The sequence below is a fragment of the Scatophagus argus genome, chromosome 23 (assembly GCF_020382885.2).
Source record: "Scatophagus argus isolate fScaArg1 chromosome 23, fScaArg1.pri, whole genome shotgun sequence".
Taxonomy (NCBI): domain Eukaryota; kingdom Metazoa; phylum Chordata; class Actinopteri; family Scatophagidae; genus Scatophagus; species Scatophagus argus.
Genome location: NC_058515.1, coordinates 13,472,574 through 13,499,320, shown reverse-complemented (window position 1 = coordinate 13,499,320; position 26,747 = coordinate 13,472,574). Strand labels below are relative to the sequence as shown.

At 45.4% G+C, this 26,747-nt stretch overlaps 1 protein-coding gene across 5 annotated transcripts in view; it reads right to left on the bottom strand.

Moving 5' to 3' along the window:
- The window catches only part of hdac8 (histone deacetylase 8), a 31,913-nt gene extending 5,510 nt beyond the window's left edge, over positions 1 to 26,403 (bottom strand). The window contains exons 1-12 of one of the 5 annotated variants that reach the window (XM_046379915.1): positions 26,018 to 26,403; positions 25,873 to 25,925; positions 25,540 to 25,670; positions 24,132 to 24,273; positions 23,754 to 23,866; positions 23,508 to 23,585; positions 23,292 to 23,400; positions 22,237 to 22,409; positions 21,326 to 21,420; positions 11,905 to 12,010; positions 11,359 to 11,439; positions 11,081 to 11,237 (exon numbers count right to left, since the gene is read on the bottom strand). In XM_046379915.1, the coding sequence (XP_046235871.1) occupies positions 11,363 to 11,439; positions 11,905 to 12,010; positions 21,326 to 21,420; positions 22,237 to 22,409; positions 23,292 to 23,400; positions 23,508 to 23,585; positions 23,754 to 23,866; positions 24,132 to 24,273; positions 25,540 to 25,670; positions 25,873 to 25,925; positions 26,018 to 26,131 (1,191 nt within the window). In that variant the 5' untranslated portion in view covers positions 26,132 to 26,403 and the 3' untranslated portion in view covers positions 11,081 to 11,237; positions 11,359 to 11,362. Of the gene's footprint in view, positions 1 to 2,904; positions 3,434 to 3,917; positions 6,028 to 11,080; positions 11,238 to 11,358; positions 11,440 to 11,904; positions 12,011 to 15,320; positions 15,351 to 21,325; positions 21,421 to 22,236; positions 22,410 to 23,291; positions 23,401 to 23,507; positions 23,586 to 23,753; positions 23,867 to 24,131; positions 24,274 to 25,539; positions 25,671 to 25,872; positions 25,926 to 26,017 lie in introns of those variants that run through there. The other 4 variants (XM_046379918.1, XM_046379916.1, XM_046379917.1 and 1 more) reach the window with 4 other exon arrangements.
- Between the last annotated feature and the right edge of the window lie 344 nt (positions 26,404 to 26,747).

Sequence of the window (26,747 nt, the reverse complement as noted above, 5' to 3'; positions counted from 1 at the left end):
TTTTATTTTGGCGCAAAATTCACACACAGAACAAATTTAACAGATTCATTTTTTTTTCTCATACGGAAGACAAAATCCAAAAAAACAAAACAAACAATGCATTAAGACAATAAAGCTCTCATATGCAAATCACACAAATATAAAACTTCTTCATTTGCATAACTTGAAGCTTTTACCGAGAGGTTTGCACCTCTTTTCTATCCCTCTGTGGCAAATCAATTTCCTCCCCGCAATCGATCTCATCCTGTTCATCTGTGACACGAGACCACCCTGTTCACGGGCCGTCAGAGTCAAAATCTACTTTTTGCTAATATCAGCTAGTCTGTTGGTCAGTCGATCTTCCCGTTGGACCGTTTAAAAAGTTTCATATCGGGAGAACCTCAAAGCTCAAACCAGATTCTCTCCTATTCCCTATTTTATTCATAAGGGACAAACAAAGGCCGTTTGGGGGGGGAAAGAAGAAAAAACACACTCAAAGTGTCGCTAAGGGAACCTCCACCAATTCATCCCCAAAAAAAGAGGTCCTCTGTCCCTCCCCACGTCCTTTCACCGCTCATCACCATTCATCTCAATAGTGTGCGGGACGAGGACGTCATTACGCGCCAACAACATGCGTCGGCGCGGTCAAGTGCCACGCGCTCGGCCTCTCTTCCGTTAAGCACATAAAAGGTGGCATCTGTCTTTATTGTGCGAGCAAATCCCCGGCGCCATTGACCGCAGACACTTCACATGTTGATGAGGAGGAGGAGGAGGAGGACGTAAAGACGGAGGCCCCCGTCGCTTTGTTCCCCTGGAGGGTGTGGGGGACATTATGCAAATCAAACAAACCGTTTGTGATTTCCATCTTAGCAGACGAATAACTCGAGCGTGTTGGTCAAACTGCCAGAGCGCGATCTGGACTCTTGCTCCGAGGTTGGTGGTGACAGTGTGGTGAAACCTTAAAAAGCCAACATTTTAGAAACACTCTGGAAACAAGTCCGCACCCCCCCTTCCCATCTGGAGTGTTTTGGAAAATTACCCCCCGCAGGTTTTGTAAGACTTATGCAAATGTTTAACTCAACTGGCAAACTCTTAACCCGACAGGAACCAGAGACAAACAGAGGAAGAGGAAGGACGAGCCTTCAGTTTAATCTAATCGACAGCGAGGCTCAAATGATACTCTATTCAAAGTGCTGCGTGAGCGGCGAAGAGGCCCGGCTGTTGATTTGCATAAGTCGTTGGAGCAGTGAAGGTGTGTTCAGTGCAAACCAGAACAGCAAGAAATGAGAACCTGCGGATCACACAAGTGAAACCGCCTTTAGCTGATCAACCTCACAGGAAAAGAATAAAGAACCTTATTGTGTGATGATGAGGTTCAATGAAACCGACGGAGCAGCTGAAATCACCACAGACTTTACAAATCATCACCTCCCCATCTTTCCATTTTCTTATCGGGGCAAAAAGTAAATCTGCATACGTCCAAGGGAGGACAACCTGAGCCAAAAACAAATTACAGCTCAGCGCTGGCTTTTATATATCTTTTTCTTTCACCAGGGAAGCTCATTTTTCCTTTACAGGAAACGTTGCATCACTCGGCCGGTTTATGTGGGATTTTAAACTGACAGAAAATCTCCATAAACTTGCTTCTAGGTGATCTAAATTCCATGCAAACAGGGCTGCGAGCACACAAACATTACGCAACACGTTGCTGCATCCTGCCTGGGACCACATTGGCTCTGATGCACAAAGACGAGTGTCGTTTCAGCCAGCAGATTTCACCGTCTTTTTCATCCATCTTTAAAAAGTGGCCAAATCCCTCGGCGTGCTTGACAAACTGTCTAACTGCATCTAAAATCTCGCTTTTCTGTTTTTGCAGTTTCTCCAAAACAACCCACCGATCCCAGCTGCTTCACTCTGAGGTTCGAGCTTCTCTCAAACTACTTCTGACTTCGTCAGTCGCTGCTTGGACATGCCTTTCGAGGACAGACTGGGTTTTTGCGCATTTCAGTGTTGCGGATGGACGACAAACCCGCATAACAGTCGCAGGATTGTCGGAGATGCGCCGAGGAGGCTCCGACAGCAGGCTTTTTGTCTTGCCTTTGAGCGTGGGCCATTCAGGAAAGCCACGAGCGCTTTCTGCCTTCAGACATGTCGGACAACACGTTTGTTTGAAGCATACCGAGAGCTTTAGGGTCTGACTGGAAAACATGACTCGAAAGATACTCCAGTCTTGTGGACTCTATCCCAGTCTCGTTCCAAGCAGCAGATTTTTGTTATATATTAGCTTTTCTGGAGTAAAAACCTGGAAATGTCAAATCAGCAAAGTTTTCAAAACAGTCCAGGAAATCTGCCTCTGGGGAGGTTTATTTGTCAAAACACACAGCACCATGTCCAAACTGTTGATATGAAAGATTCTGCAAAACCCCACATTACATTCACTGACATGCTGTTCTTTTTCGATCTCGGCATGGCATCTCTGTTATGGTTACAGGCAGGGAGAGATTGTGGTTTTGGCAGATGGACTAAGGTTGGGCAACATAAAACACTTGGTTAGGATCTGGGAGAGATTGTGGTTACTGTTGGTTTAAAAAAAAAAAGGCCAAAGTTAATTGCAGGTTTGTGGCAGGACATGAACTCTGGTCTCCTGCACAACCCATTTACCCTGACCTCCACACGCTCGGGTCTCCACCTTGCTGTGCAGAAGCTCCACTATATGGACAAAAGTACCGGGACACCTGATCACTGTACCAACAAGGACTTTAATAGAAGCTTCCACTCTTCTGTGAAGGCTTTCCACAACATGTTGGAGTGTTTCTGTGGGAATTTGTGTCCATTCATGCAGTAGAGCATTTGTGAGGTCACACACTGATGTTGGACCAAAAGGCCTGGCTCACAATCTCCGTTCCAGTTCATCCCAAAGGTGTTGGATGGGGTTGAGGTCAGGGCTCTGTGTGGGCCAGTCAAGTTCTTCCTTCCACACCTGAATTCAGTAATAAGGAGGGGTGCCCCAATACTTTTGTCCATATGGTGTATATAAAGTGCACTCTTTATATATAACTACTATTGGTTGTTATATATGAATGTTTAATTATATTTATGTGGCCTTTTTTTCCAGCTGAAAACCATAGTCAAATCCTCTGTATGTGAACGCCAGTTCAGATGAGACTGATGACATGGGAAAGCTTTGGTATCACGTCTAAATACACACACACACACACACAGCGACAAAACATTGGAGATGTGAGCCCAAGAGATCCACGGCTGCATAGGGTTTTTGGTATCGGCTACAAATCCGACTGTAAACAAGCAAAAGTCCCAGTTTTCCTTCTTAAACAGGGTTGTGTGGGTCACGATGAAACACGATCTCTTCTGCCTTTTGTGAAAACTCAATCCATGAATTCCAGCGGTGCCCTGAATCCTCTCGGGGGGCCCCCCGAGTTTTTCTAATTTGCCTCTGGGGAGCAAAGAAGACGACATAAACACACACAAGGCTCTCACGTCTCATGTTTACAGCCCCATGCCCGGCATTGTGTAAACGCCCGCCACCCGCCTCCTCCCAGTTTATGAGATAGAATTTCAATCGTCTCCCCTTTTCCGAACTCGTAAACGGTGTAATGAGTTTCATTTGCTTCGGCTACGTTGGGCTCAAACCGCCGAGGTGACCGCAGCAGCGTTCATAAAGATCAGAGGGGATCCTTCTGCTCAGCACATGCCAGCTCTGACTGGTGACTCCTACATTTGGTGTGAATTTCCAGGCCATTAATTTGGGGAACATCACTTCTAAAGGAAACGGGCCGACATTTGTGGCTCCTCTTTCAAAAGCTCTCCATTAAGGCTCTCCATTAAGCAGCCCACGCTGCATAAATCACAGCTTAAAATGCCGCAGAGACACATGACAACAACACACTCCCTCCCGTTCGACAAACGCCCGCGGTGTGTACATCAAAACATGGAAACTGTTTATTTAAAAAGTCATTCTGTGAAACCAAAGGCACAGACACGTAAAAGGAAAAATAATTTTAAGCTCTTGAGCAATCTGACAGGTGAACTTTGTGCTGAAACATTCCTGCGCAAGATTTCAAGACGATCTGCAGTGCGTTTAAAGATTTCGATGAAATGACAGCGAGTTTACAGCTTCGGGAAAAGTGTTGTCACTTTTGGGAATTAAACTCTGCAGTGAAGCCTTTAAAACAGAGAGAGAAAAATGTTTTCAGTCAGCAGCTTCTTGAAGCCGCAGAATCGGCCAGAGCTTTCCTTTAGTTTTTCTTCAAGAAAAATTAAAAGAAAACAGAGAAGAAGTGTTGACACTTCAAAAGAAACCTTTCTATCTTTCCCAGGAGCTTTGGACCACAGCAGATGGAGTCTGAGGAGGTATGGGGGACTGGAGGAAAACCACAACATGTTGCTGAAAGCCTGAAAGCTCTATTATTTCGAAGATCAAAATAAAACAGACTTTTATTTTAAAAAAAGAAGAGTTTTGACCCTGAACACTGGGACTGATTGACGCAATCGTTCAGATTTATTGGAAAGATTCAGCTTCCAAACACCGAGCCCTCACTTGTTTTTTCCACTCGTGTTGCGATCCCACACGCGCCTGAGCTTCGTTAGAGGATTTGAGGATTCTGGTCCCTGTTCAGCGGTTAAAGCTGTGCAGTGTGACTGAGGTGCCACATCACAAACACTTCAGATCGGTGGGGGGGATTAAACAAGATTTGTTTTTTAATTTCTGTTTTCTACACTTCTACAGACATGGGACCAACCAGATGTAAGTTGTATCCAGTTTCAGGCATTTTAACGACCCACAGCAAAGTATTTTTTACTTATATTTGAAGGTAACTACAGCGGAGATCATGTTTTATTAATTTATTATTATTGTTGTTGTTGTTTATGCTGCAGAGTGGATTCACAACGTTTCTTTCTATGTTTTCAGTGACCAACTGCAGTGAAACCCAAAGGGAGATACGTGGCTCAGGGTGGAGAATAGCACCACATTTCAAGACTTGCCAAGGATACATTTAAAGCAGCGGCCATGTTTGTTTATTGATCTGAAATGAGCTGATTTGGAGTCCTTCTCCAGTCGCACCTGACAGGTTAAAGACACGTAAAACCGGCTGAACCTTCATGTAATCTTTGTTGTTGTCTGTCTGTGCGGAGGGGATGAAAAAAAAAAACAACTTAAACTTTCCCTGCATATTTTTCATTTAAAATTCCAAACTCTGTCCAGATGTTGAATTTGCAGATTTTGCCCAGAGGTCTAAACAATGCGGCTGAGCAAATCAACTTCCGCGATGCGTAACCGGCTATTTTCCAAAGTTTTCCCCACCCTGTTTATTTGTGAGCTTCCAAAGTTTCTCAAGACAGATTCGCTTCACGTCCTTTTCAGGACTTTCTGCGGCCGTGCAGAAACCCACGGTATGACGAGGCGTTTGGAGATCCTTGGCTTTGTGTCTGTTTTAGTGCTTATCCGTCCTCAGGGGGCTGAAATCACAGCAGCGTCGAGGTGAACGCTTTACCGGACACCTGACGAATCTGTTTTTCCATTTAGCTATAAAACATCTCCAACTGATAGGATGTACACAAACACATCCCTTGATACTAACAACTCAAGGTGCACTGAACGTAAAAAAAAAACAACAAAAAGAAAAAAAATCATCTGTAATTCAGTTTTACATACCCACACTGAACTCACCACAAAACTCTCTCATTCACACAAACACCTTTTTGAACAAAACAAAGAATTAAAAACAGTGAACGTTGCAGAGTAACCACATCAACCCCCCACCCTCCTCCTCCTCCTCCTTATTAAACTGTTGTTCCCTGGAAACACTCAGCTAATGTTTTCCAAAACGCTCACTCGCTCTCTTTTTCCTGCCTTCATCCCTCTCTCGCTCGCTCCGTGCCTCGGGGCCGAAGGGGTCCACTCCATATTGTCTTCATTAAAGCCGCCGCGCGAAGACCTGGTCTTGGAAACATGGTGTGTGTGTGTGAGCGTGTGTGTGGAGGAGGAGGCCGAGGCTGCTGACTCTTAAACCACATTCTTTAAATTCCCTGTAAACAAGAGCAAGAGAGAGAGAGAGAGAGAGAGAGAGAGGGAGGAATGGCAGGGGTGAGCACAAACATAATGTGGAAGGAAAAAAGGGTCAACTTCATCACTTCAAATCGGATACAAAATGAGGCTAAACACACACACGAGACATCAGGAGGAACCAAAGCAAAGACGGAAGCAAATGCACTCATGCATACGTGTGTGAGCGTGGGCGATCAGGCCCAGAAAACGCTATCGGGGTCTCTTTATGTGAATCTAAGTTCTGAGACCGTCTGGTCAATCGTGACGCCGCTGGTGTCTCGGATGGATTTAAAAAAAAAAAGGAAAAGAAAACAAAAACTGCAAAATGTACTTTGTCTACCCACTCAGCTAAAGTCTTAGAGAGGCAAACACTGAAGGTGAAGAGGACATTAATATGGTCTTCGAGATTGAACGCGGTCTTCGAAATCGTCACACGGCTCCCGCCTAACATACACACATTTGCCACACTTAAAATGCAAAATAGCATCTGTCCCGGTTGAGCTGCGTTGCTCCCATGCAAAAAAAGAAGGCCAATCGATATGGAAATGACAACGCTCAGCTCATTTGCATGAGGCCACAGATTGGCCCTCCATGTCTGACACACACACACTCTAATGTTCTCACACAACGGCTGCATTATAAAGTCTCGTCGCCAGTTTACTTTTCATGTAACACTGCACACAATGCTGCTTTGTTTGTCTATTGTTATGTCACACACACACACACACACACACACAGAGTGAATGACTAATTGCCCTGACAAACGTAGCCGTTGCACTGACGCCCTGAGGGAGGATGTCCTGTTTGTCGGCCATTGTGGAGCTGTCAGTGGAGTCCTGTCCTGCCCGGCCTGCGGCGGCAGCAGCAGCAGCGGCAGCAGCAGCAGCAGCGGCTTTATCCCAGAGCAAACTGCCTTCGAATGCTCCCACGTGTTTGTCCTGTGGACGCGGATCACCTGGGAGAAGGCGACTCCGAATGCAAGCACAGGCTGAAATATCAAACCCCAGAAAGCACAAAGTCTGCTCATGTTTACCAGCCTGCACGCAGCACGCAGCACGCAGCCTCCCAATCCATTTGAACGAGTTCACCGTGTTGGCAGACAGACACACGGTCATCTGGACAAAAACTTGAACCTGGTTAAAACTTGTGCCAAACGTAATCATCGAGCTGTAACACGAACCGTGTAATTTAACTGTTTACCCCACGACTGTCAGGGCGCGAGGAGAAAATAACTTTCCACAATGGCAAAACCTTCCCTCATCGTGTCAGGAGGATTTGTGCCGCAGTTTTGGCCCTCGATAAACTTCGTCATGGTTTAGTCATTACTCCAAACCTTTTTTATTTTGTACAACATACCCCCACAGCCCTGTTAGATGAGCTCCGATACCCTTTCATTGTACACAAATGGCTGTGGTGAATCCGTAGTGATTCTTCCTACATGAGCAGTCTGTTAAATTGCATTACTAATACAAAGATCTAAGGCTCCAGTCGTTTTAACTTTACTTGGTGTTAAGGTGTTACAGCTGACTGGCATTACTGGAAAACTGAAGTTAAATCTACTAAAAACAGCATCAAACCGCCCGGTTATCCGACTTGCACGTTCATTTTCTTCCATAAAGATGGGGATTTCCTTTAAAAATATGTAATTTCTTTAAAACAGATGAGATGGCCTGCAACATTTTCTGGGAAAAACCTCATCTGTCCCACACTGTTACAGACCTCTTTATGTTTTAGATTTCAATCCTGGACTTTCCACCCAATCACAAATGCAGGGACTCCCGTCATTTTTGTTTGTTTATTTTTTTTCCTGAGCTCGAGTCGTGCCGTAAACAAAGGTGGCGATGCTGTAAACTGGAATTACAAAAGCAGCTATCGTGGCAGCAAATGATCACACTGGGCTCTGAGCTTCGCAGATCGCACGAGGAAACTCAGGTCAGATAGTTGCTGACTGAGTCTCTGGGGCAACTGGTGCAAACATGGCAAAAAGTAACTACTGTGACAAGGAGGGAAAAAAACAGGAAAACTGCACGAGGAAAGAGGAAGAGCGGCCACAAGCAGACCCTCAGCAACGCCGACTGGGGCACAGATAACAGGATATTTGTTTAAAAAAGTGATTACTAACTCTTTCATTTGTTATTTTGTACTGTCGTCCTTCTCTTTTCCTCTCTCGCTGCAGCAATCTGAAGATGTCACACGGAGCTTTGGAAACCCGTGGCGGCCACTTTGAATTATTTTCGTGTGCTTTATGAGGTTGAGTGAAAAGCTGACTTTTCTTTCACGTCTCCCTCTGCTTCTCTTCGTCTTCCAGATGGAGGCGGTAAATCCTGCCGAGGCGCTGAGCGTCCGCGGTGGGCTTTGGATATTTACTACCTGCAATAACCACTCCATCACAGCATCTGTGGCAGCGTATGAGTGTGCGTGCGTGTATTTCTTGGTATTTGTCTTGTTTGTGCGTCTTCTCCGAACATGTTATGTGTACATCTCGGTGTGAATGTGTAGCGCGCGTCTTGTCGGAGCGGCAGGACGTGAAGATGCTGACACACACACACAGGTAAGATACAGTCACACAGTTTACACACAAACGTCACACTGATGAAGCTGAACACACACATGCAGCCTCAGGGGAAATCATTGGTAAACGCAGAGCTGTGGGTGCACCGACAGCCGCCGCCGCCGCCCCTGACAAACAGGCCTAACATGAAAGCCTAACCAGCCTCAGCGTGTTCGGACGTGACCACTTCCTGTTGTGGCAACAGTAAAATGTTTGGCATGTCTGTGAGGGAAACATGTTTGCTTCTACTGTTGATGATTTTGGTTCGGCCTCAGGTACTTCAGGTACTACTGCTGCACAGATATGCTAAAATTCACTCAAGAGTTGAATCGGCCGACAAAACAAAGGAAGTTTAAAAGTATTTTGAGATCCTATGGACAAAACATAAGTAGTTATGATTAAAACACACCACACACACTTTGAGTGTGCCCACGTGGTGTGTGTGATGCTTGCGAAAGGATTTTTTTTTAAACTACTAGGATTCAAATCTTCACAGTCAGTTTGTGCCAGTGGACAGCAAATGTGGGGGCACACACACACACACACACACACACACACACACACACACACACACACACACACACACACAAAACATGCAAACATACAGACTCATACAGGCCAGTTTCTCAGGGAAACTGATGTTTATAAGCAGTGCGGCGCTTCCAAACCAGAGAAACACCCCACTGATGTCATGTGGATATGTTTGTCTCGAGGTGTGTGTGTGTGTGTGTGTGGTATCCTACCCTTATTCTGCACTCGTGTGTGTGCATTAGTTAAGTTAGCAGACATGTAGGCTTTTCTTTAATCAGAGACAGAGACGAAAAGACACGCACATTTACTCCTGGTATTTGAAACTGCAATACGCTCGCCTCTCCTTGAGGTCTGCTTGTTGTGTGGCGAGACGCTTTGTGACACAACTCATTTCGTTAAAGAAAAAAAAAGTTTCAAAAAGAGAGGCAGATATGTACAGACAAAAGAAAGAAGGACATAAGACAGATTTAACAGGTTGAAACCAGCACCAAAACCTCAATGGAAGCAGGAGAAGAGGATGATGGGGACATAAACTCATCAACATCCTGGCAATAAATAACAATTGGGTCAATGCACATACTTAAACCTCAAAAGCTGAATCAACTCTGACAGAGCAAAGAAAGAGAGGAAGGGATCCGATTGGACGGACAGATGGGACACGTCTTCCAGCTTTCTCTCCATCTTTGGCTTGTCTGCATTTCATTTCTGCCCTCCACCCTTTCTTTTTTTTCACTCTCTCCATCCATCCCTTCATCCACTCGTTCCCTCCGTCACCCCTAATAAAAGCCGTATGACTGGAAACCAGCGATACTTTCAACCCCTCCGGTTGTGATGATTTAATGCGAACCAACAGACCAACTGAATTTCGTCAAATAAACTCCTGTTCCCCTGATTTGCTGTGATCTGGGGTTTTTCAGCGTGGAGAACTTTTAATGCCGTTCGTATAAACCACTGCTGCATCCAGCACGCTCTTTCTTTTTATTTTTTGTTTTTCCTATTGTCGTTAGCTCCAGTAAGATGCTTAAATGCATGAAGTTTCAGTTGCTAATTGATACCATGTCCACTCTAATGTGGCTAAAATTTGAGAACACGTATTTTTCTCTTTGTTTTGGCTTTGTGTTCACACTGAGCTGAAGTTTTCCACAGCAAAAAAGAAAGAAAAGAAAAAAATCCGACTACTTTTCAAACACCAAACTGAGCCTTTCAAACACATGGCTGAGTACGTCATCAGGGCTTTCTGTCACCTCTGACTCTCACTGTGATCACTCATTATCTGCCTCAGTGTTGTTTGTTGTTTTGCCAAAGCAATGACTACTCGCCATGCTGGTCGTTACACGTGGACGCAAACGGGCTTCACAAAGCCAACTGATGCATTAGCATGTAACTTAAAACTGGCTACAAGTCTCCCATCGTGTGCTGAGCAACCAAAGGAGCGTTCACGCTTGATTAATTTAGTTTATTTCCCCCCAATCAGCCAATGTATTACACACAAGCTGCGTACGTGGAGAGTGTGTGTCTTCTCCATTTGTCCTGGGACGTCGTTATCGGGACGTTTACATGCACTGAAGGTGGTTTAAGAGTCAGCAGCCGCGTTCTACTGTTAATGAACGACCGTTGTGCTGTGGAGATGTGCTGTGGGTATTCAAGCACATGGAAGAAGTCGGAAAACATGGACACACGGAAAGCAACCAGGCCGAAGGCAACCTGAAGGCGGAAAAGTGAACGAAAACGAGATCTCGTCCTCCTCAGCAACTAACGGCAGCCTTTGAGCAAGGCACCCGACTCCCTGTTACTACAGAAGCAAGACTGGATGAAGAACGTTTCAGACAGCTCTCGGGAGACAAACAAAATGATAGACGCAGCTGCGCTGTTCGATGTCTTTCGGGACGGAGCTAGTTTGTGGTTTGGAGGAAACAAAATCCGACTCGAATTTTCAGCTTTTCCAAACTGATTTAATATAGGAGGGAATAAAATGAAATATAGATCTTCTCAACATAAAACATGGTGATGTGAGCAGATCGTGGCCGTATGTCATTCCTCCAAGCCTCTTAACCAAGGAAGGAGGATTTCCTGTTGGTCTGCGGCTACCACTTCATCACATCGGGTCTTCTGCATTCATAAGGCACCCAATGATCAAATTCAGGCTCTCAAAGCTGGGGCTATATAAAGCCTGATGCTCGGAACATGAACTCGACTCATAGACGTACTCCTCACTCGTTCCTGACCTCACCTCCTTACAATAACTCTTCCACCAGCGCAACTTCTCGCCTGCGTTTCACCCCGCCGGATGATGTCTCCTGGGTGCTGCGGGCTGTCAGTGCCGAGACCAAAGGCCCGGCTTTAGGCTTAACCGCACACACACACGGATTAATATACAAACACACATGGAGAGTGACATATAGAAACAGAAAGATGCGAAAAAAGGAGAAAGAAATACCACATGTGTGAAGAGCCAGACTCTGTGGGTAAAACGGCAGGGTCAGCAGGATATTCACACACACACACACACACACACAAAAGGATGTTAAGAGCCACAGGGAGGGCGGCGGTGAGAGGAGGAACAAGCCATACTTTCATCCCACACAGAGACGTATAGAAACAAGAGCAGACACATGAAACCGCACATAAAAAGAGCCATGCGGAGACAAAAGGACTTCAGGTGAGCGAGGGTTCAGGGAGACACGCACAAACACACACGCCCACCTGTTTACCCTGCACACACACGCACACAAGCAGACGCACCTGTGCATCTGCACGTCCACACACACACACACACCTTTGATGGTGCTGATGACCTGGTCCAGGTGTTTGGTGTCGTTACGGTCTGGCCGACAGCTCGGGCTTATCTCCAGCGAGTAGTCGGGTCCGTACTCTGTAAAAAACTGAGGCACATCGCAGCAATCAGTATGACAAACTTCTGGATTTATGGGTCTTAAAATGCTGTTTCTGTTCTCGTTTTCTTATCCACCGTCAGACTCTTCATCCCTCACATCTGCACGCCGTCGATGCAGCAGAACGCCAAAGTACACTTTCTCCTCTTTGTCTCTTTTATAAAGAATGCAGCTGCTTTCCTGGAAAATTTCAAGCTCTGTTTGGGCTTTGAAGCATTGGATTGTGAAACTGACTGCTGATGAATATTTATACAGGCTTTCAGGGATCAATTTAAAAAAAAAAAAAGAAAGAAATTCACAACATTGGAAAACATCAAAGACTCAGAATATTGAGCTACACACTCTTGCCCAACCAACTATCTACTCATTCTTTCTGGATAAAATTTTGAAATTTTTTTACCCTGTATTGTGAATCATACAAATGTACAGTATTTAAAGTAGCAGCAGTGAACTACTGACTTAAATAAAGATGGACGCTGCATCTCTAATTCCTCCCGCTTGGCAAAATTGCAGCTAAAACATCCCTGATACGAGCGCTGCCATCTTGTTCTGGTGATGTCATTTGGAGCCAGAGTCTGTGCAGTGGTGACTGAGTTCCCGCCCATACAGCCATCTAACCCAATCAGGAGCAGCACTCAGCGGTCAGTCATGTTGTCTTGCCTCTTTTTTAAACATCAAACAACTTATTAAAACCAATCAGAAAATGTGCCAACATCAGTGTGATAAGAACTTTCATGGTAATTTGGAAGGAATTAATTGAGATATCTCAAACTGGCGGACCGTCTGACAGACTGATTGATGAATTGACAGTAAAATCCCCACAGTCGAGGCACTGGTGGGTCTAAAAACAACAACAACAACAACAAAATAACCCCCAAAAACACCAGAGCTTTCACAGGGACACATGTTTCTTATTTTTCTGATGTCAATGTGTTGTCTAGAGGCTGCATTATCACAAACAAATGCACAAGACAGTCTAGTCTGGTTCATGCACAGACAGAAAATGTAACACAGAACACAGAAGAGGAACCACAAATCAACTTCCACTGGACAGTCTGGGCCTCACCAACATGAACCAAAAAAAAAAAAGCCTGATATGATTTCAGCAAATACCAAAGGGCTCCTGGCATTTCATGCAGACTCGGGCAAATTCCATGAAACAACACCAGCCAAAAACAGTGGAAATCCAGAGGGAGGGTTCAACCAGAAGTTAAAACCAGAGCACGTTGAGAGCAGTTTAAAAAAACACATTTGCAGGGAATTTGCCGAGCCGTGACTCAGTGCCATGAGAGCAAAACAAACTCGGAGGCCAGGCCTGACCACAAGTGCGTCAGTCCACTCGTGGCAACTGTTGTGAAAGCCTTGGACTCTGAAGACTCGGCGCAACACACACCGAACGAACCTTAAAAACAACAGACCCGCGATGCATATATAAAAAGTTTGCCTCTACAGTCTCATGCATTTATCCGACATTCGGTTTAAAAGCTGAGGCACGAAAGTGAAAGATCGACAGCATGCAAACCAAATCGCACAACATCGTCTCCCGCTCACAAGCTAGCAAATATGTCCCGTCTTGTGCCAACCAGCACTTTGTTTTTGTTTGCATCCGTAACCCTGGAGGCAAGAGGCACTGAGAAAAAGAGGGATCTTCTCCTCCACACACAGACATGTATGTACCCACAGCAGACTAAACCGTGGGAGGTCTTCAGATTGCTTCTTTCGTCCCATCAGTTTTCAGCACTACAGGGAAAAGCTGCAAATCCTTTAAGACTTGAGCTCTGTCCCTCTGCTAATCAATTTATCAACTCCTGGTTTCACTGCTTAAATTTGCATTGATCATGTCACATTTGAAGTAAAGACAGCGAACACTCCACAGGGCAAGTCGGACTGCTCCTTTAAGTTGCTGACGGGACTCTGCAAACATCCAGTGATCTCTACAATAACGCCACGGCCATTTTAAAGACAGAAACATCTCGTTCTGGACAGAATCCACTCTTCGGTGGATTAGATGGATGTCAAACTTCAGACACACACACACACACACACAGCAGATGTACACAAACACAGCTGAGCCAACATGCAGCAGGGGTATACTTTTGTGTACTTGTAAGACAAAGACTACTCTGTCTTTATTTAATAGCCCCGTGTGAGAGAGTGAGTGAGTGTGAGTCAGAGAAATGAAATGCATGCTGGTTCAGTGATGGTAGATGAAGGTTAGAGCTTGAGTGACTGCTTGTGTGATATTGGCTGGTGTGAGCACATGCATCGAGTGTGTGTGTGTGTGTGTGTGTGTGTGTTTCTGTTTCCAATTAGCTCCGATGAGTTTCTGTGTCTTACCTCCGGTCTCAACAGAGCTCAATATGAGAGTAGTTACTAAACACACACGCACACCCGCTATGTATTCCCATGAACCCAGTGCTCCGTCTCCTGCTGTCCAGCAACACACACACACACACACAAACACACACGAGTCGTACACACAGTCTCCTGCTGCCTGTTTGTTTGGCTTGGATGAACACAGGGAGGAAGAAGAGAGCGAGCAAAAGGAAGCGAGAGAGAGTGAGGTGCGGTCAAAGAAACACTCATCGTCCTCTGATATTTCTGTAATATTCCTAATCATTTTTAGACCACCAGGACCTGCAGAAGGAGAGCGAAAGACGCTGCAAAACGCTGGGATTTCGATCCGGTGACGCAGTGGACCTACGTCACCCGGACAAGGTCGAGAGACAGAAAATACCCGCCGACTGGCCCCAGCGTCTCTGGCAGAGACGGACCGGGAGATAAACGGTGGAAGGTCTCCGATTATTTACCATGGTCCTTAACATGGACCCTCTGCCCATCACTCACTGCTCGCATGAGCCTGTTTGTGCGAGACTCACAGGCCTTGACCCGAATCTAAGAAAAGAAGGAAAAATAACATTTACGGAGGTGATTATCATTCATCATACTGCTCATACGTTTGTCTACACCCTCACCTTTAATATTCTTAGGAAGCGTTACATCAAACAGCACATCCACAGCTCAGTGCAGTGCAGCAGAAATCGCTGTGGTGGTTGTTCAGTTCAAAGCAAAGCATCTTGTGTCAGGTGCTCGTGGTTCGTGGTGTTTATCTGACATGTCACTGCTCATCGTCTGTGATGTGAAAAACATCAGATTCTCTCACAAACGAACAAGTGTGTGTCTTGCTCATTGTGCAGTTACACTTAAAAAAAAATGCTAACACACCACAGAGCATCTCTCCTGCTGGGCTGCAAACAGGCTGTCCCCAGATGGCTCAGACACACTGGATGGCTGCCGGAGGAGGAGGAGGTCTGGTTCAAAAGTGGTTTACCTTTAGAGAGCAGAAGTAATAAACCTGTACTCGCAGTATGTGTTAGAGTTAACAGCATCAGTTACAGCAGCCCTTGTAGTAGAACGGTAACAGCACTTGGACATTTGTAAGCTTATATGGGCGTTAAAAGATAGAACAAGTACGTGTATGTGAAGACGTTTTATGCTCCTCTGTGAACAGCTGTGCGTGTGTGTGCGCGCGTGCATGTTTGTTTTCACAGCGATCTCCAGCTATGAAGGATGCCGAGCTGCACAGCGGAGGGGAAAACGTCTCGGGGAAAACAAATGGATTCTGTCTGCTATCAAGCCGCTATCTAATAAATGCTTTCAACAAGGAAAGAAAAACGGGCCGATGCCCAAGCCACGGTCACACAGAGCACGTACGCCTCCCCTCTCCCTCCCTGCATCTGGACTGACTCCCACCCTGAAAACCTCTTCATCAATCCATCATTTCTCCTCCACCACATTCGTCTGTCAGTTCTCCTTTTAAGGCATCGGTTGTGTTTGTGAGTCTTTGAAACATTTGGAAAGCTGACAGGGAACCTGGGATTTCTGATTCAAGCCCAGGCGAGCAGGTGTTTCGCAAAACTCCAACGGCAAAAGGAAAGGAAAACCTCAAGAGTTCATCACAAACACAGGAGCATTGGGGTCTACAAAAGCTTGTAGTCTGATAGGAAAATAAAAATGAAGAATGATGATTTCATCTTGTCGGATCAAATCCGCCCACGAACTTGACATCGAAGGGACAACTGCAACAGAGACACGGTTCCCCGAAAGGAAACAAGACAGGAAACCAACTCTTTCAGCTGATTGTTGGTTGGTACACCCCAACAACCACCAACCACCACCAACCGCTTTCCCCGACAACGATTCAGCCAAGTAACCCACAGCAGCAGCTACTTTGATTAACAAACATGGCTGGAAGTTGAATAATCAGCTTCTTCACAGCACATTTTTCTCTGTCATTTTGCAAATGGACAAATTCCCCTCGGGAGCACACACACACACACACACAGTCTGCTCCAGTGATGTTTCCGGTGATTGAGCCCGTGATTCCGGGAGCCAACACATCCCTGACGGCAGAGAGGGGCAGGACAGGAAGTGGCTGCAGACAGGAAAAGAGGAAGTAGGAAGTAAAGAGGCGGGACGCTTCCCCGCTGCCAATCTGGGACCAGAGATGTCCTCCCTTCCTGTGTGGCTCTGAGACAGATACACATTCGTATTTATTTGTGTTGCTCTCACCATGGAGAAGACTGGGCTGATGATAGAGAAAATTCCTTCATGTCCGTCATCGTTGCTGTCTGCACAGCAACAACAGTCCACACAGATTTTTTCCCCGAAGTTTAAGCCGTGAAAAAGCGAAAAGCGCTTGTTCACATCTGTCTGATTATCGGGTTAACACTGAAACGAAATACACGAGATGTTCAGACCAGATCTTCAGTGCCACAACCGTCTGGAAAAGCAAACGACATCACAAACCGGCTCCCAAAGAGTCAGCCACTTTTCCACGTGCATCACTTTTTAGATTTTTGTTTTGAACTACAACTTTTAACCAGATGACAGATTTTTTCCCCCCGACGTTTTCTCGGTTTTAATTATCAGACCTCTGGGGATAATTCACCTCTCGCTAAAAGCCTAACGAAGCGAATGAAGACCGAAGGAATCCGAACCTTTAAAGAAAATGGCAGAGGTGGTCGTTTAACAATGAAGATTACAGGTCCCATCATCCCACAGCACCTCGCAACGTCATCAGACTGTCTCTGGTTCTTGTTTTGATTGACCACCAGCGGCACAAAATTACACGTTGAGCACTGAAATCGGTTTTCAACCCATGTGTTTTTATTTCTGTCACGCTCTCAGATGTCCTCTTGCTGGTTGGAAAATACTTACGCATGTAAAAATGAAAACAAATAAGCTGGTCAGTGACACTGCAGTAAGTCTGAAACCTCCACATGACCTCAGTTACGTGTCACTTGCTGTTCCTTATTTCACATCCCAGTCTGCTGTCTGATCTCCAGAAAATGCTTTAAACATTAAAACGTAACAGAGAAACAAAAACAGCCTCCTTTATTTGACCTTTGTGGGGTCGCAGGACTAAAAGCTCTGCGGTCTGCACTCGACCTCCTGCTCCTCTGGATTTTGGGATGCACGAAGCTTCCTTATGCAGGACAATGACACATAACTTTGTAGATCTACTGCGGTTCATGATCAAAATCCTGGACATCTAGGAAGTGAAGCCTTTGGGACTGCTGAAATGGCTTCAAGTCGCCCTGGAGTCGTGTTAGGGGTTAAAAGCATTTTATCAAATCTGAATTCATTTTTCCACATCCAGCTGCCAGTTTCTGGGAAAAGTTTTTAGCACATCCAGTGTGTTCTTCATGGGCTCGCAGTGGAGACAGGAAAGAGAGGAGCGACAGAAACAAGGGGAAGTCACAGTGACGGAGGATGTGAGCTGGGTTCACACCAGCGGCGCTGCGAGCGCAGTGTATGCGTGCAGGCCCGATGGCAGCCGCAGGAAGTTTGGACGTGTGGTTTGTGTTTTATTGGAGCAGCACGACTGGGAGGAACTCGGCTGCTGGGAAAACAAAAATCAAAAACAGAATCAGAGGAGAGGAGGTGTTTGGGGTGGGGCACGCTGAAGCACAGAAGGAAGTCAAGTGGACGGCAACACTTCATCAGTGTGGAAAAGCACCACTCAGCCAAATCTGTTTAAGATCCCTCCAATTAGCTGCAGGGGACAGAAACATTTACTTGCTAACTGTGCTAACATGCTAACACTGGCACTGCTTTCATGTATGATTTATTTCATTATTTTTCTCTATTTACCAACACCTGTTTTTGTTTTGTGCTGCTGCTGCACCCGAATTCCACTTCTGGGAACTCAATAATAGCATATTTATCATTTTATTGGCATGTTTTTCTGGGTTCATTTAGACGTCCAAGTTTGCTAGCATGCCGTGCGTTGGCAAAAGACACAAAATGGGAAACTTGGGTGAAAGAAGGCTGCTGTTAACTGACTTGTAATGCAAGCCTTTCGCACTGAGGGATAATGTCTCAAATAATGATCAAAATTAATGCTTTTACTACAAAGTAAGTCACTCTGGAGACATGATAGCCTCCCTTTTCACCTTTTGGTAAATTACATGTGAACTTTCCAAGAGTCTCTGTGCTGCACTGCCGCTGCTGTGATTACATCTAAAAAGGTCAAAGGCAGAGCATCAAACTTTGCAAAGAAATGATCTTGGAGATGTAATAACAGCAAGTGAGATAAGTGACATTTTCTTCAAAAAACCCCCCCACATGACTGTCCAATCAGTAGCACCAACTGAACTTTGACCTCTGTGGTTATTCTCAGCGAGCCCCGTGTTGCTGCCCTCAGATTCACATGCAGATTGACTCCACCGCCCTCACACAATGAGAGGGAGGTCAATCAGGAGCAGCTAAACGCTAACAGACAATACAAGTCAACGGGGAGGGTTAATGACTGCCGATCCGGCGGCTCCATTCCTGGTTCGAACGACAACAGGGACTTTCACTTGTGTTTTTATAAGATACCGTGGCATAATAAGTGCGACAGAAGCAGGGCCATTGTGTGGGTTATCTGCAGTGTAATATTTTGTCTGGTAATCAGTGAATATTACAGCACTATTGTTGAATGTGACTGGTCGACTCTGACTAATGTTTGTGTTTTTTAGCCTGCTATTTTTAATCAGTCAGTCCGGGTGTTTGTACAAGCCAAAAACTGAGCACTCACCCTCTCGTGGTTACGGAGGGGGAAAAAGATAAGTTGACATCATTAAAAATAAACACTTTGGACAAAATATTTAAAAGAAAATCAAACCCAGGCAGTTTTGTTTGGATTGAGTTCAGTGCGATCGGAGCAAATGAAACAAACTGAACTATTTGGAGTGGCAGTTTTCTGGATGTTTGAAACTAGATGAGGCATCATTGGTTACATTTTGTCAATCAAGGACACATCCGAAGACGTTTTTCATCAATGAAACACTTGACTCGGTGCGGCTTCAGCTAACCGATGATTTCCCGTTTGTTTCCTCCACACTGGAGGCAACTTATCACACAATGAAACGCAAAAAAAGTTATAAAACAGGCCAGCGCCTTATCTGACTGTAATGAATGTGTGCATTCATGTGATTTTTGTCTACAGTACAGCAGAGGGGTGCACGCGCGCACACACACACACACACACACACACACACACACAAAGGGTACAAAGGTAGTTTTTGTTCCCGCGTCACTGGAACTTCAGCTTTGCTTGGTCATCACGGATAAATGCCCCTCTTATCGAGCACAACGGGCACAGACCGAGCCACAAACTCACTCACTCACCCACTCACACACACACACACACACGTGATATGACTCTAGTAGAAACTGACCTTCAAAAATGAATCTCTGTTACTTTCTAAACTGGAAAAAGAAGCTAATAACCACTTTAATTTTCAGGTTAGGAAAAGTCATTAGAGTGTTTTTTATCTTATCTTTTTGATTTCAGGGAGAAAAAGTGTGTGTGTGTGTGTGTGTGTGTGTGTGTGTGTGTGTGTGTTCTCGTCATCTGTGGCAGCTGCCCGCACTGATAGTTGCTTTGTTTTCAGTGAGAGCTTCTTAATGAGGTCAAAGGCTATTTAGGGCCAGTGGACACTGACGAGCGAGGAGAAACAAGAGGTACCTTTATCACACACACACACACACACACACACACACACACACACACACACAGAGCTATTCATTACATTTGACCAAGACGAGGTTCAAACCTCTGTAGCTGCAGAAAGAGTCTCTTTGTGTGTGTGAGAGTGTGTGTGTGTGTGTGTGAGATGGAGAGTACAGCAGTAAGAAGACAGATTGGTCCACTGGTTTCCATTTAGAGCGAGGATGAGTCTATTTGATTTAACAGTCGACATAATGAGGAAATGGGTCTAAGTGGTCACACATCTTTTCCTTTGCAAACAAATCATGAGGACTTTTTCCTTCCTCATAAATAAAAAAAAAAAGTATTTTCACTCGGTTTGTACATTTGCTTACATCAATATTACGCCCGAGTTACTGCAAATGACCCCTTAAAGTTAACACTCCTTAAAGTGTGATTCTCTCTGACCCGCAATAAGCAGAACCTACATGTTGTGTCACTGATCTGTCGGTAGGCCGGTCTCGGTTTATAGCTCTCACATCAAACTGGAGGATATGTTTCATAATGTGAAAAAGTTTTATCATTAGTTTAATGTAAATAAAAAAAATGGACTGACCAACATGCTTTTGAACATGTCCCACATCTTTCTTGGAAGAAAGATGGAACTTGCTCAGGTGTCACCAAAAGGGAAAGACGCAGATTCTTGTCCAGCCGTCCTCTAATGAACAGGAGGCCATGAGATACGGCGGAAAGATCTGGAAAAAGTGTGTAAGTGAGCCTTGACTTCAGGATATTTTCTCACCGATATGTGACCACAAGGGAAGGAATGAGTGTTAACAGCCGAGTCAAAAACCTAAATCAGTTTCATTTTGTTCCAGCCAGACACTCGACCGGCGAATTTCCCCGATTCGGCACGATGGCAGAGAGGACTTGGCACCAGTGCGGTGGGAAATGGGAAAAAAAAACAATAACCTTTCGCTAAAATTTACATTTCTGCCAAAATATAAAAACAAATGCCGAATAAGATGTAAGGAGAGGAGTGTGTGTTAGATGAAGCAGACTGCGAGGAATTGTCAACACTAGTAGCCCACACACATACACACACACTCTCAGAGTCCGAGTCACCTGAAGACAAACCCCTTTATTGAGAAGTAGGCGGCCATCTTTGATTAGACGCAGTGACTCAGCAGATAGTGAACACAAGGGGGTGCGTTTGTTTTTTTATATGTGTGTGTGTGTGTGTCTGTGACTTTGTGTGACAGAGCACAATGAATGAGCACGTTTGTGTTCATGTGCACATGTGTGTGTGTGTGTGTGTGTTGTCATACCTCGTGGTCTGGTATCTCAGAGGAAAGAGTCTTTCCCAGCACCGCCGCCGTCAGGTAGGTCCAACAACGCGCCGTATTGGCCAGGTTATAACCACCTGGAGAGAAAGAGGAAGACGTGAACAGGAAACTTACGAGAGATCTGTTATTTTATTGTCACATAGAAAAAATATTTAAAAAAACAAAAACAAAAGAATAAAAAAATAAATCAATCAAAAACCTGTAAAAGTCTGCCTGACCACAGACAAGCTGTTGAACTGTTTCACTTCAGTTTATACGGCGAGTTAGAGGGATACATAAACATGACGTCAAGACGAAGACGTGAGGTGAAAACAGTGAACATTAAGAGGGAAATGAAAAGGAGAGAAGAAGAATCTAGCACAACTTCCTGACTGGAGCCAACAGGACAAAATGCTTGGTGAGAAAAGTTACCAACTCTCTCTCTCTCACACACACGGGATGAGAAAAGGAGTCCAGGATGAAGAGGGCGCACTTGAGTAGAAATAAGAAGAAGAAGGACGAGAAGACAGGAGGATATAACAGAGAGAAAGTATGTAGGACAGAGAGGGAGGGAGAGAAAGGAAGAGAGGTGGGATTGTAGTTAGAGTAAAATGGCTTCATTGTGCTATACAAGCAGTAGCTCTCATCTGGTCGAGGGCTGAAGGGGTCTGGATCACTGGACGGGGTGTGTGTGTGTGTGTGTGTGTGTGCAATAGTGCACAACTGAGTGAACTGTTGAGAAATACAAACACACACAAAAAACTTTCATTATATCTTAACACACCGAGTACACATGCACGTATGCGCTCATATATGAAGACACACCCATAACACACACACACACACAAAGTTCACACATGTATCAACACAACATCAGCCAGAACAATAAACACACACACACGCGCGCCACCTACCTCCACCCAGCAGCAGTGTAGGTAGCTGCCACCCCAGGACGTACTGCAGACACTTGCCCACCCCCACTGGGGTCATGTTGAAGGAGCACATGGGGTCGCCCGCCATGGTGTCGGCGCCCAGCTGCATCACTAACGCCTCGGGGTTGAACTGTGCACGCACTTCCTGCATCACACTGCAAAAAAAACGAGACAGCAGGGTGGTTAACCCGCCGATGGTGCAGGCTGGGCCAATCAGCAGCCAGTGTGTTTTTAACTTTAAACCAAGGTGATGGGACACGAGTGTGTGGTCTGCTCCGCCAATCAGAAGGGAGATCAGTGGTTTGTTCTACTGCTGGATTTTTGGATCTTCACATTCTTCAATTGGCATAAAGAAAGATAAAATGTGAAATTGGGTTAAATTTACAGTACAAATTTGCAGCCGGGGATGAATAATGAGGCCAATGCATTGGACTCACAATCTGCAGTTCCAGCATTAGCCACTAGTTGGCAACATCAAAACATCAACGTCTCCTGGTGTGTTTCTGAGATCAGATTTTGAATTGCCAGTCGCGTTGTTAGCTTTACTGACAAGCGTCTCAGCCAATCACACTAAGCGGAGATAAGTGCCACTTGTTTGCTTATTCTCTTTCACCCAAATCTAAATTTCATGACCTTAGAAACTGCAGGCAAACTCAGCGTTTCAAAATCACGGATTTAACCTCACTGTATATTTTGGGGTTTTCATGGGCAGCGCTTTATAAACTCTGGATGTCAACACTTCCACTTTCAGCCACAGCAGGTTTGCCTTCTCAGTGTTCAGTCTGGGGGGTGTGTGGGGGTCCTTCAAGTGGAAAATCCCACGTTTGTGCTCTCACGCAGGGAGGAACTCCCTGCCGAACTGATAAAAACACTGAATCTGCATTAGCTGCAAGGCGCTGCTCTGTGGATGCTGATGGGGTCGGGAGAAGGAGGGGAAAATGGAATTTCTCCTCAGTGAAACATGAGGAAAACATGCTTTAAAAGGTGGCCTCGGACTGGGAATTCCTCATACTTGATGTATATGTACGTGTGCGCACCTGGTGAAAATCTGGTAGTATCTGTCGTCCTTGATGCCGTCCTCCAGCGGGACGTTCACGGCGTACCAACGGCCTTTACCCAGGCCCGTGTCACACACGTCACCCGTTCCTAAACACACACACACACACACACTCATCTTACACTGTCTCACAATGTTAAGTGAGCATGTCAAAAAAAAAAACAACACTGCGCCTTAAACAGATGCGGGGATCCACCTGGGAAGAATCCAGGAGAGAACTTGTGCAGCGAGACGGTCATGACTTTGGATGTGAAGCTGAAGGCATCTTCAACACCTGCAGCGAGAGCGGCAGGAGGTAAAATCGTAATGGGTCAACAGAAAAGACAAATGAACTGAACTGACGACGATCTGAACTTCATCCTGATCACCGTCGTGGCAGACTAAACACGACAGGCCAAAGAAGGAGTGTCGGCGCTGAAGTCTACTGCTCATGTGTGGTTACCGTCTCCGTGATGCAGGTCAACGTCCACATAGAGGACTCGCTCGTATTTCTCCCTCAGCCTGAGGATTCCCAACACGGCATCGTTCACATAACAGAAACCTGACGCTTCATCCCTATGAGACAGACGGGGGAGGGGGGGATGAAAAAATGACCTATGAAAGTCTGACCTTTGCCTGGGGCGCCCCCTTCAGGCCCATCAGTGGAACTGATGAAGACACCTGGAGGAGCGTAGACCATAAGATTGTGGTATCCAACATGTTCTAAGATTTCATATTCAATGGCCTCAATAGATAGATAGATAGATAGATACTTTATTGATCCCTAGGGAAACTCAATTCTAAAAAAATGTCCAAAGAAATAAACAGAACTTGGCCTTACTTCTTGGCATGGTGCCAACCCCCTGCCCAGTTGATGGCCACGTCACACTTTTGGTCCACCAGACACTGGGCTGCTGTGAGTGTAGCGCCCCCTACTGCTGCCGCATAGTCAAATATCCCCTCCACCACCGGACAGTCATAACCTGCAGGAGAGATGGAAACAAAGCAGAACAGAGCATCAAAAATGATGACCACGGCTCTTTTGACAGAGTGATGTACTGAAAACTACAGCATTATCGGTGGAAAATATATTCGCTCCTTCCTTATTCTTCCCCTCGACTGAAACCTTTCAATTCAATTCCCAACTCTAAAAGGAGAAAGAAAAATTGAGGGAAGCGGAGGAATGAATTAGACTGGGAAAGGGAGGTGAAAAATGAGAAATGACAAAAAGGAAGGGAGGAAGACAGCAATGGAAATGGAAATAGATGTGATCGATGGAAAAAAGTGAGTGAGTCATAAAATTAATCGGACACAAGGTGGAGAGAGAAATGTCTTCACGCAGGAAAAGGAGGAGCAGTTTGCCTTTGGAACAAGACGGGAGGATGAACCAGGGAAAGGTGTGTTCAGCACAAAAGGAGGAAGTGACAGAAGAAGAGCAAAGCTGGGCGATGGCGAATGACTGAAAGGGAACGAGTCAAGGACATGACAACAGTTAGGGTGAACTTCAGGATTAACCTAAAGCTGGAAAAGTAAACCTCGGAAAAAGATGGACTTTAGCACCAACTCATCCAGAAACAACAAGCCAGGGTGGGATCTTTTTGACAGCGTCCCACCCACACTAAAACTATTAGAAAACCTTGAAGGTGCACTTTGGTATCTTGTGTAACAGCGCCCCCTGCTGCAGACAAACAGATGTTGCCCAAAGCGTCTGTGGGACTCTTCACCACCTGACTTTGCTCTTCTTCAATCCCTCCATTTTTTATTTTTCAGAAGAATCGTTTTATTGGCATTTTTACATACACACACACTGAATTTGTCTTCTGCATTTGACCCATCCTGACTTGAACACACATGCAACACCTGGCAAATTAGTGGGCTGCAGTGTGCTGCATCAAGCGCCCAGGGAGCAAATTGGGGGTTACGTGCCTTGCTCAAGGGCACATCAGCCAGCTAATGGAGGGAGCATTTTTCCCATTAATCACTCCACCACACTCAAATTTTTCCTGCCCATCCGGTGGGGAATCGAACCAGCGACCTTCCAATCACAAGCCGTTTCTCCAACCTCTAGGCCACGGCTCTATATTAGGCTGCAATGAGCACCAGCTAGATAGATAAATAGATACTTTATTGATCCCGAGGGAAATTCAATACAAAATACTGGTGGTGAATCTGTTTCTGAAGGATGAGAAGGATCAGAGAAGAGAGACATGAGAAGACAGACATGAGTACGTAATCTTGACAGGTCTCACCCAGGCCGTAGTCGACTGACTGGGGGTCGTCGTTGTCTCCATCCTGGCTGATTTTGTGAAGATGCTCCAGGTAAGAGTCTGTGTGGAACTTGGCCATTTCCTCTATGGTGGCCAGTCCAGGTTTAATGGTGCTGGAAACGAAGGGAAATCGAAATCATATTAAAGGTACAGGCTGCCTATAGAAAATAAATCAACAGAATAAATACTTCTAGCTGAGCAGGCTACGTCTGTGCAACACGCGAGGCCATCTCTCTTTGACAAAAATCTGTTTTAATCTCCCTGCTGTCTTTGTTTACGTTAGAAAACTGACAACAGCTGTTAAACACCACCCACCTCATGTGTTCAAGGAGTCCATATGCTTCTATCAGTGAGTGGACCATACTCGCCTGGAAATAAACGACGAGATAAAAACACTGACTGGACAACGATAACATCAGTGTCAAGCTAGAGAGCAAACGCCTCTTTCGGTCCAACTCACCCGCTTCGGCACTTTGGATAAAGAGTCGCAAGTCTTCAAGTAGTCCGGGCTGTAGACATACGCCACTCTCCGTTTACTGCAGCTGTCATCGTCCCTGTCTCCTCTGCGACTCATCTACGGCGGATAAAATGTGAGTAATCTGACGGAGAACGAAGCTCAAACAAAACGACAATGAAGAAGAGGATGAGCGGCGTCAAAGAAACTCTGCGGCGTCCTCTTCTCAAGCCTGGTGTTACACCGTCAATAGTCCCCCCCCTCTCGTCCCATCCCCGGGAAAGTCTTTTCACCGGCGAACTTCAACGCTGGTGACAATAAGAAAATGTGAAATATATAAACAGTGTAAGACGATTTTATTTCAGCTGAAACGAGGATATGGATACGAAAGAGAGCTTGTTCGCAATGCTTACAAACATCGACTCTAACGTTCCGCGCGCGGACGTTCGTTTATGGTGGTACGCTCTGGGGGCGAAAAGCATTCTGGGACTTTTTGTAGTTTTTCGCTTTTCTCTGAAGTAACTCGCGTTTCAAAGGACATTGAGCCAACATTTTATTTTCAGATTAATTAGCAGAGGTGGGAGAAATGGAGAGCTGTTGTACTCGTAAAGTAGCAATATCAGAGTGTGGAAATACTCTGTTACAAGTAAATATCATGCATTCAAATTTTTACTCGAGTACCAAAAGTAAAAGGACTCTTTATGCAGAACGACTTATTTAATCAATAAATATCTTA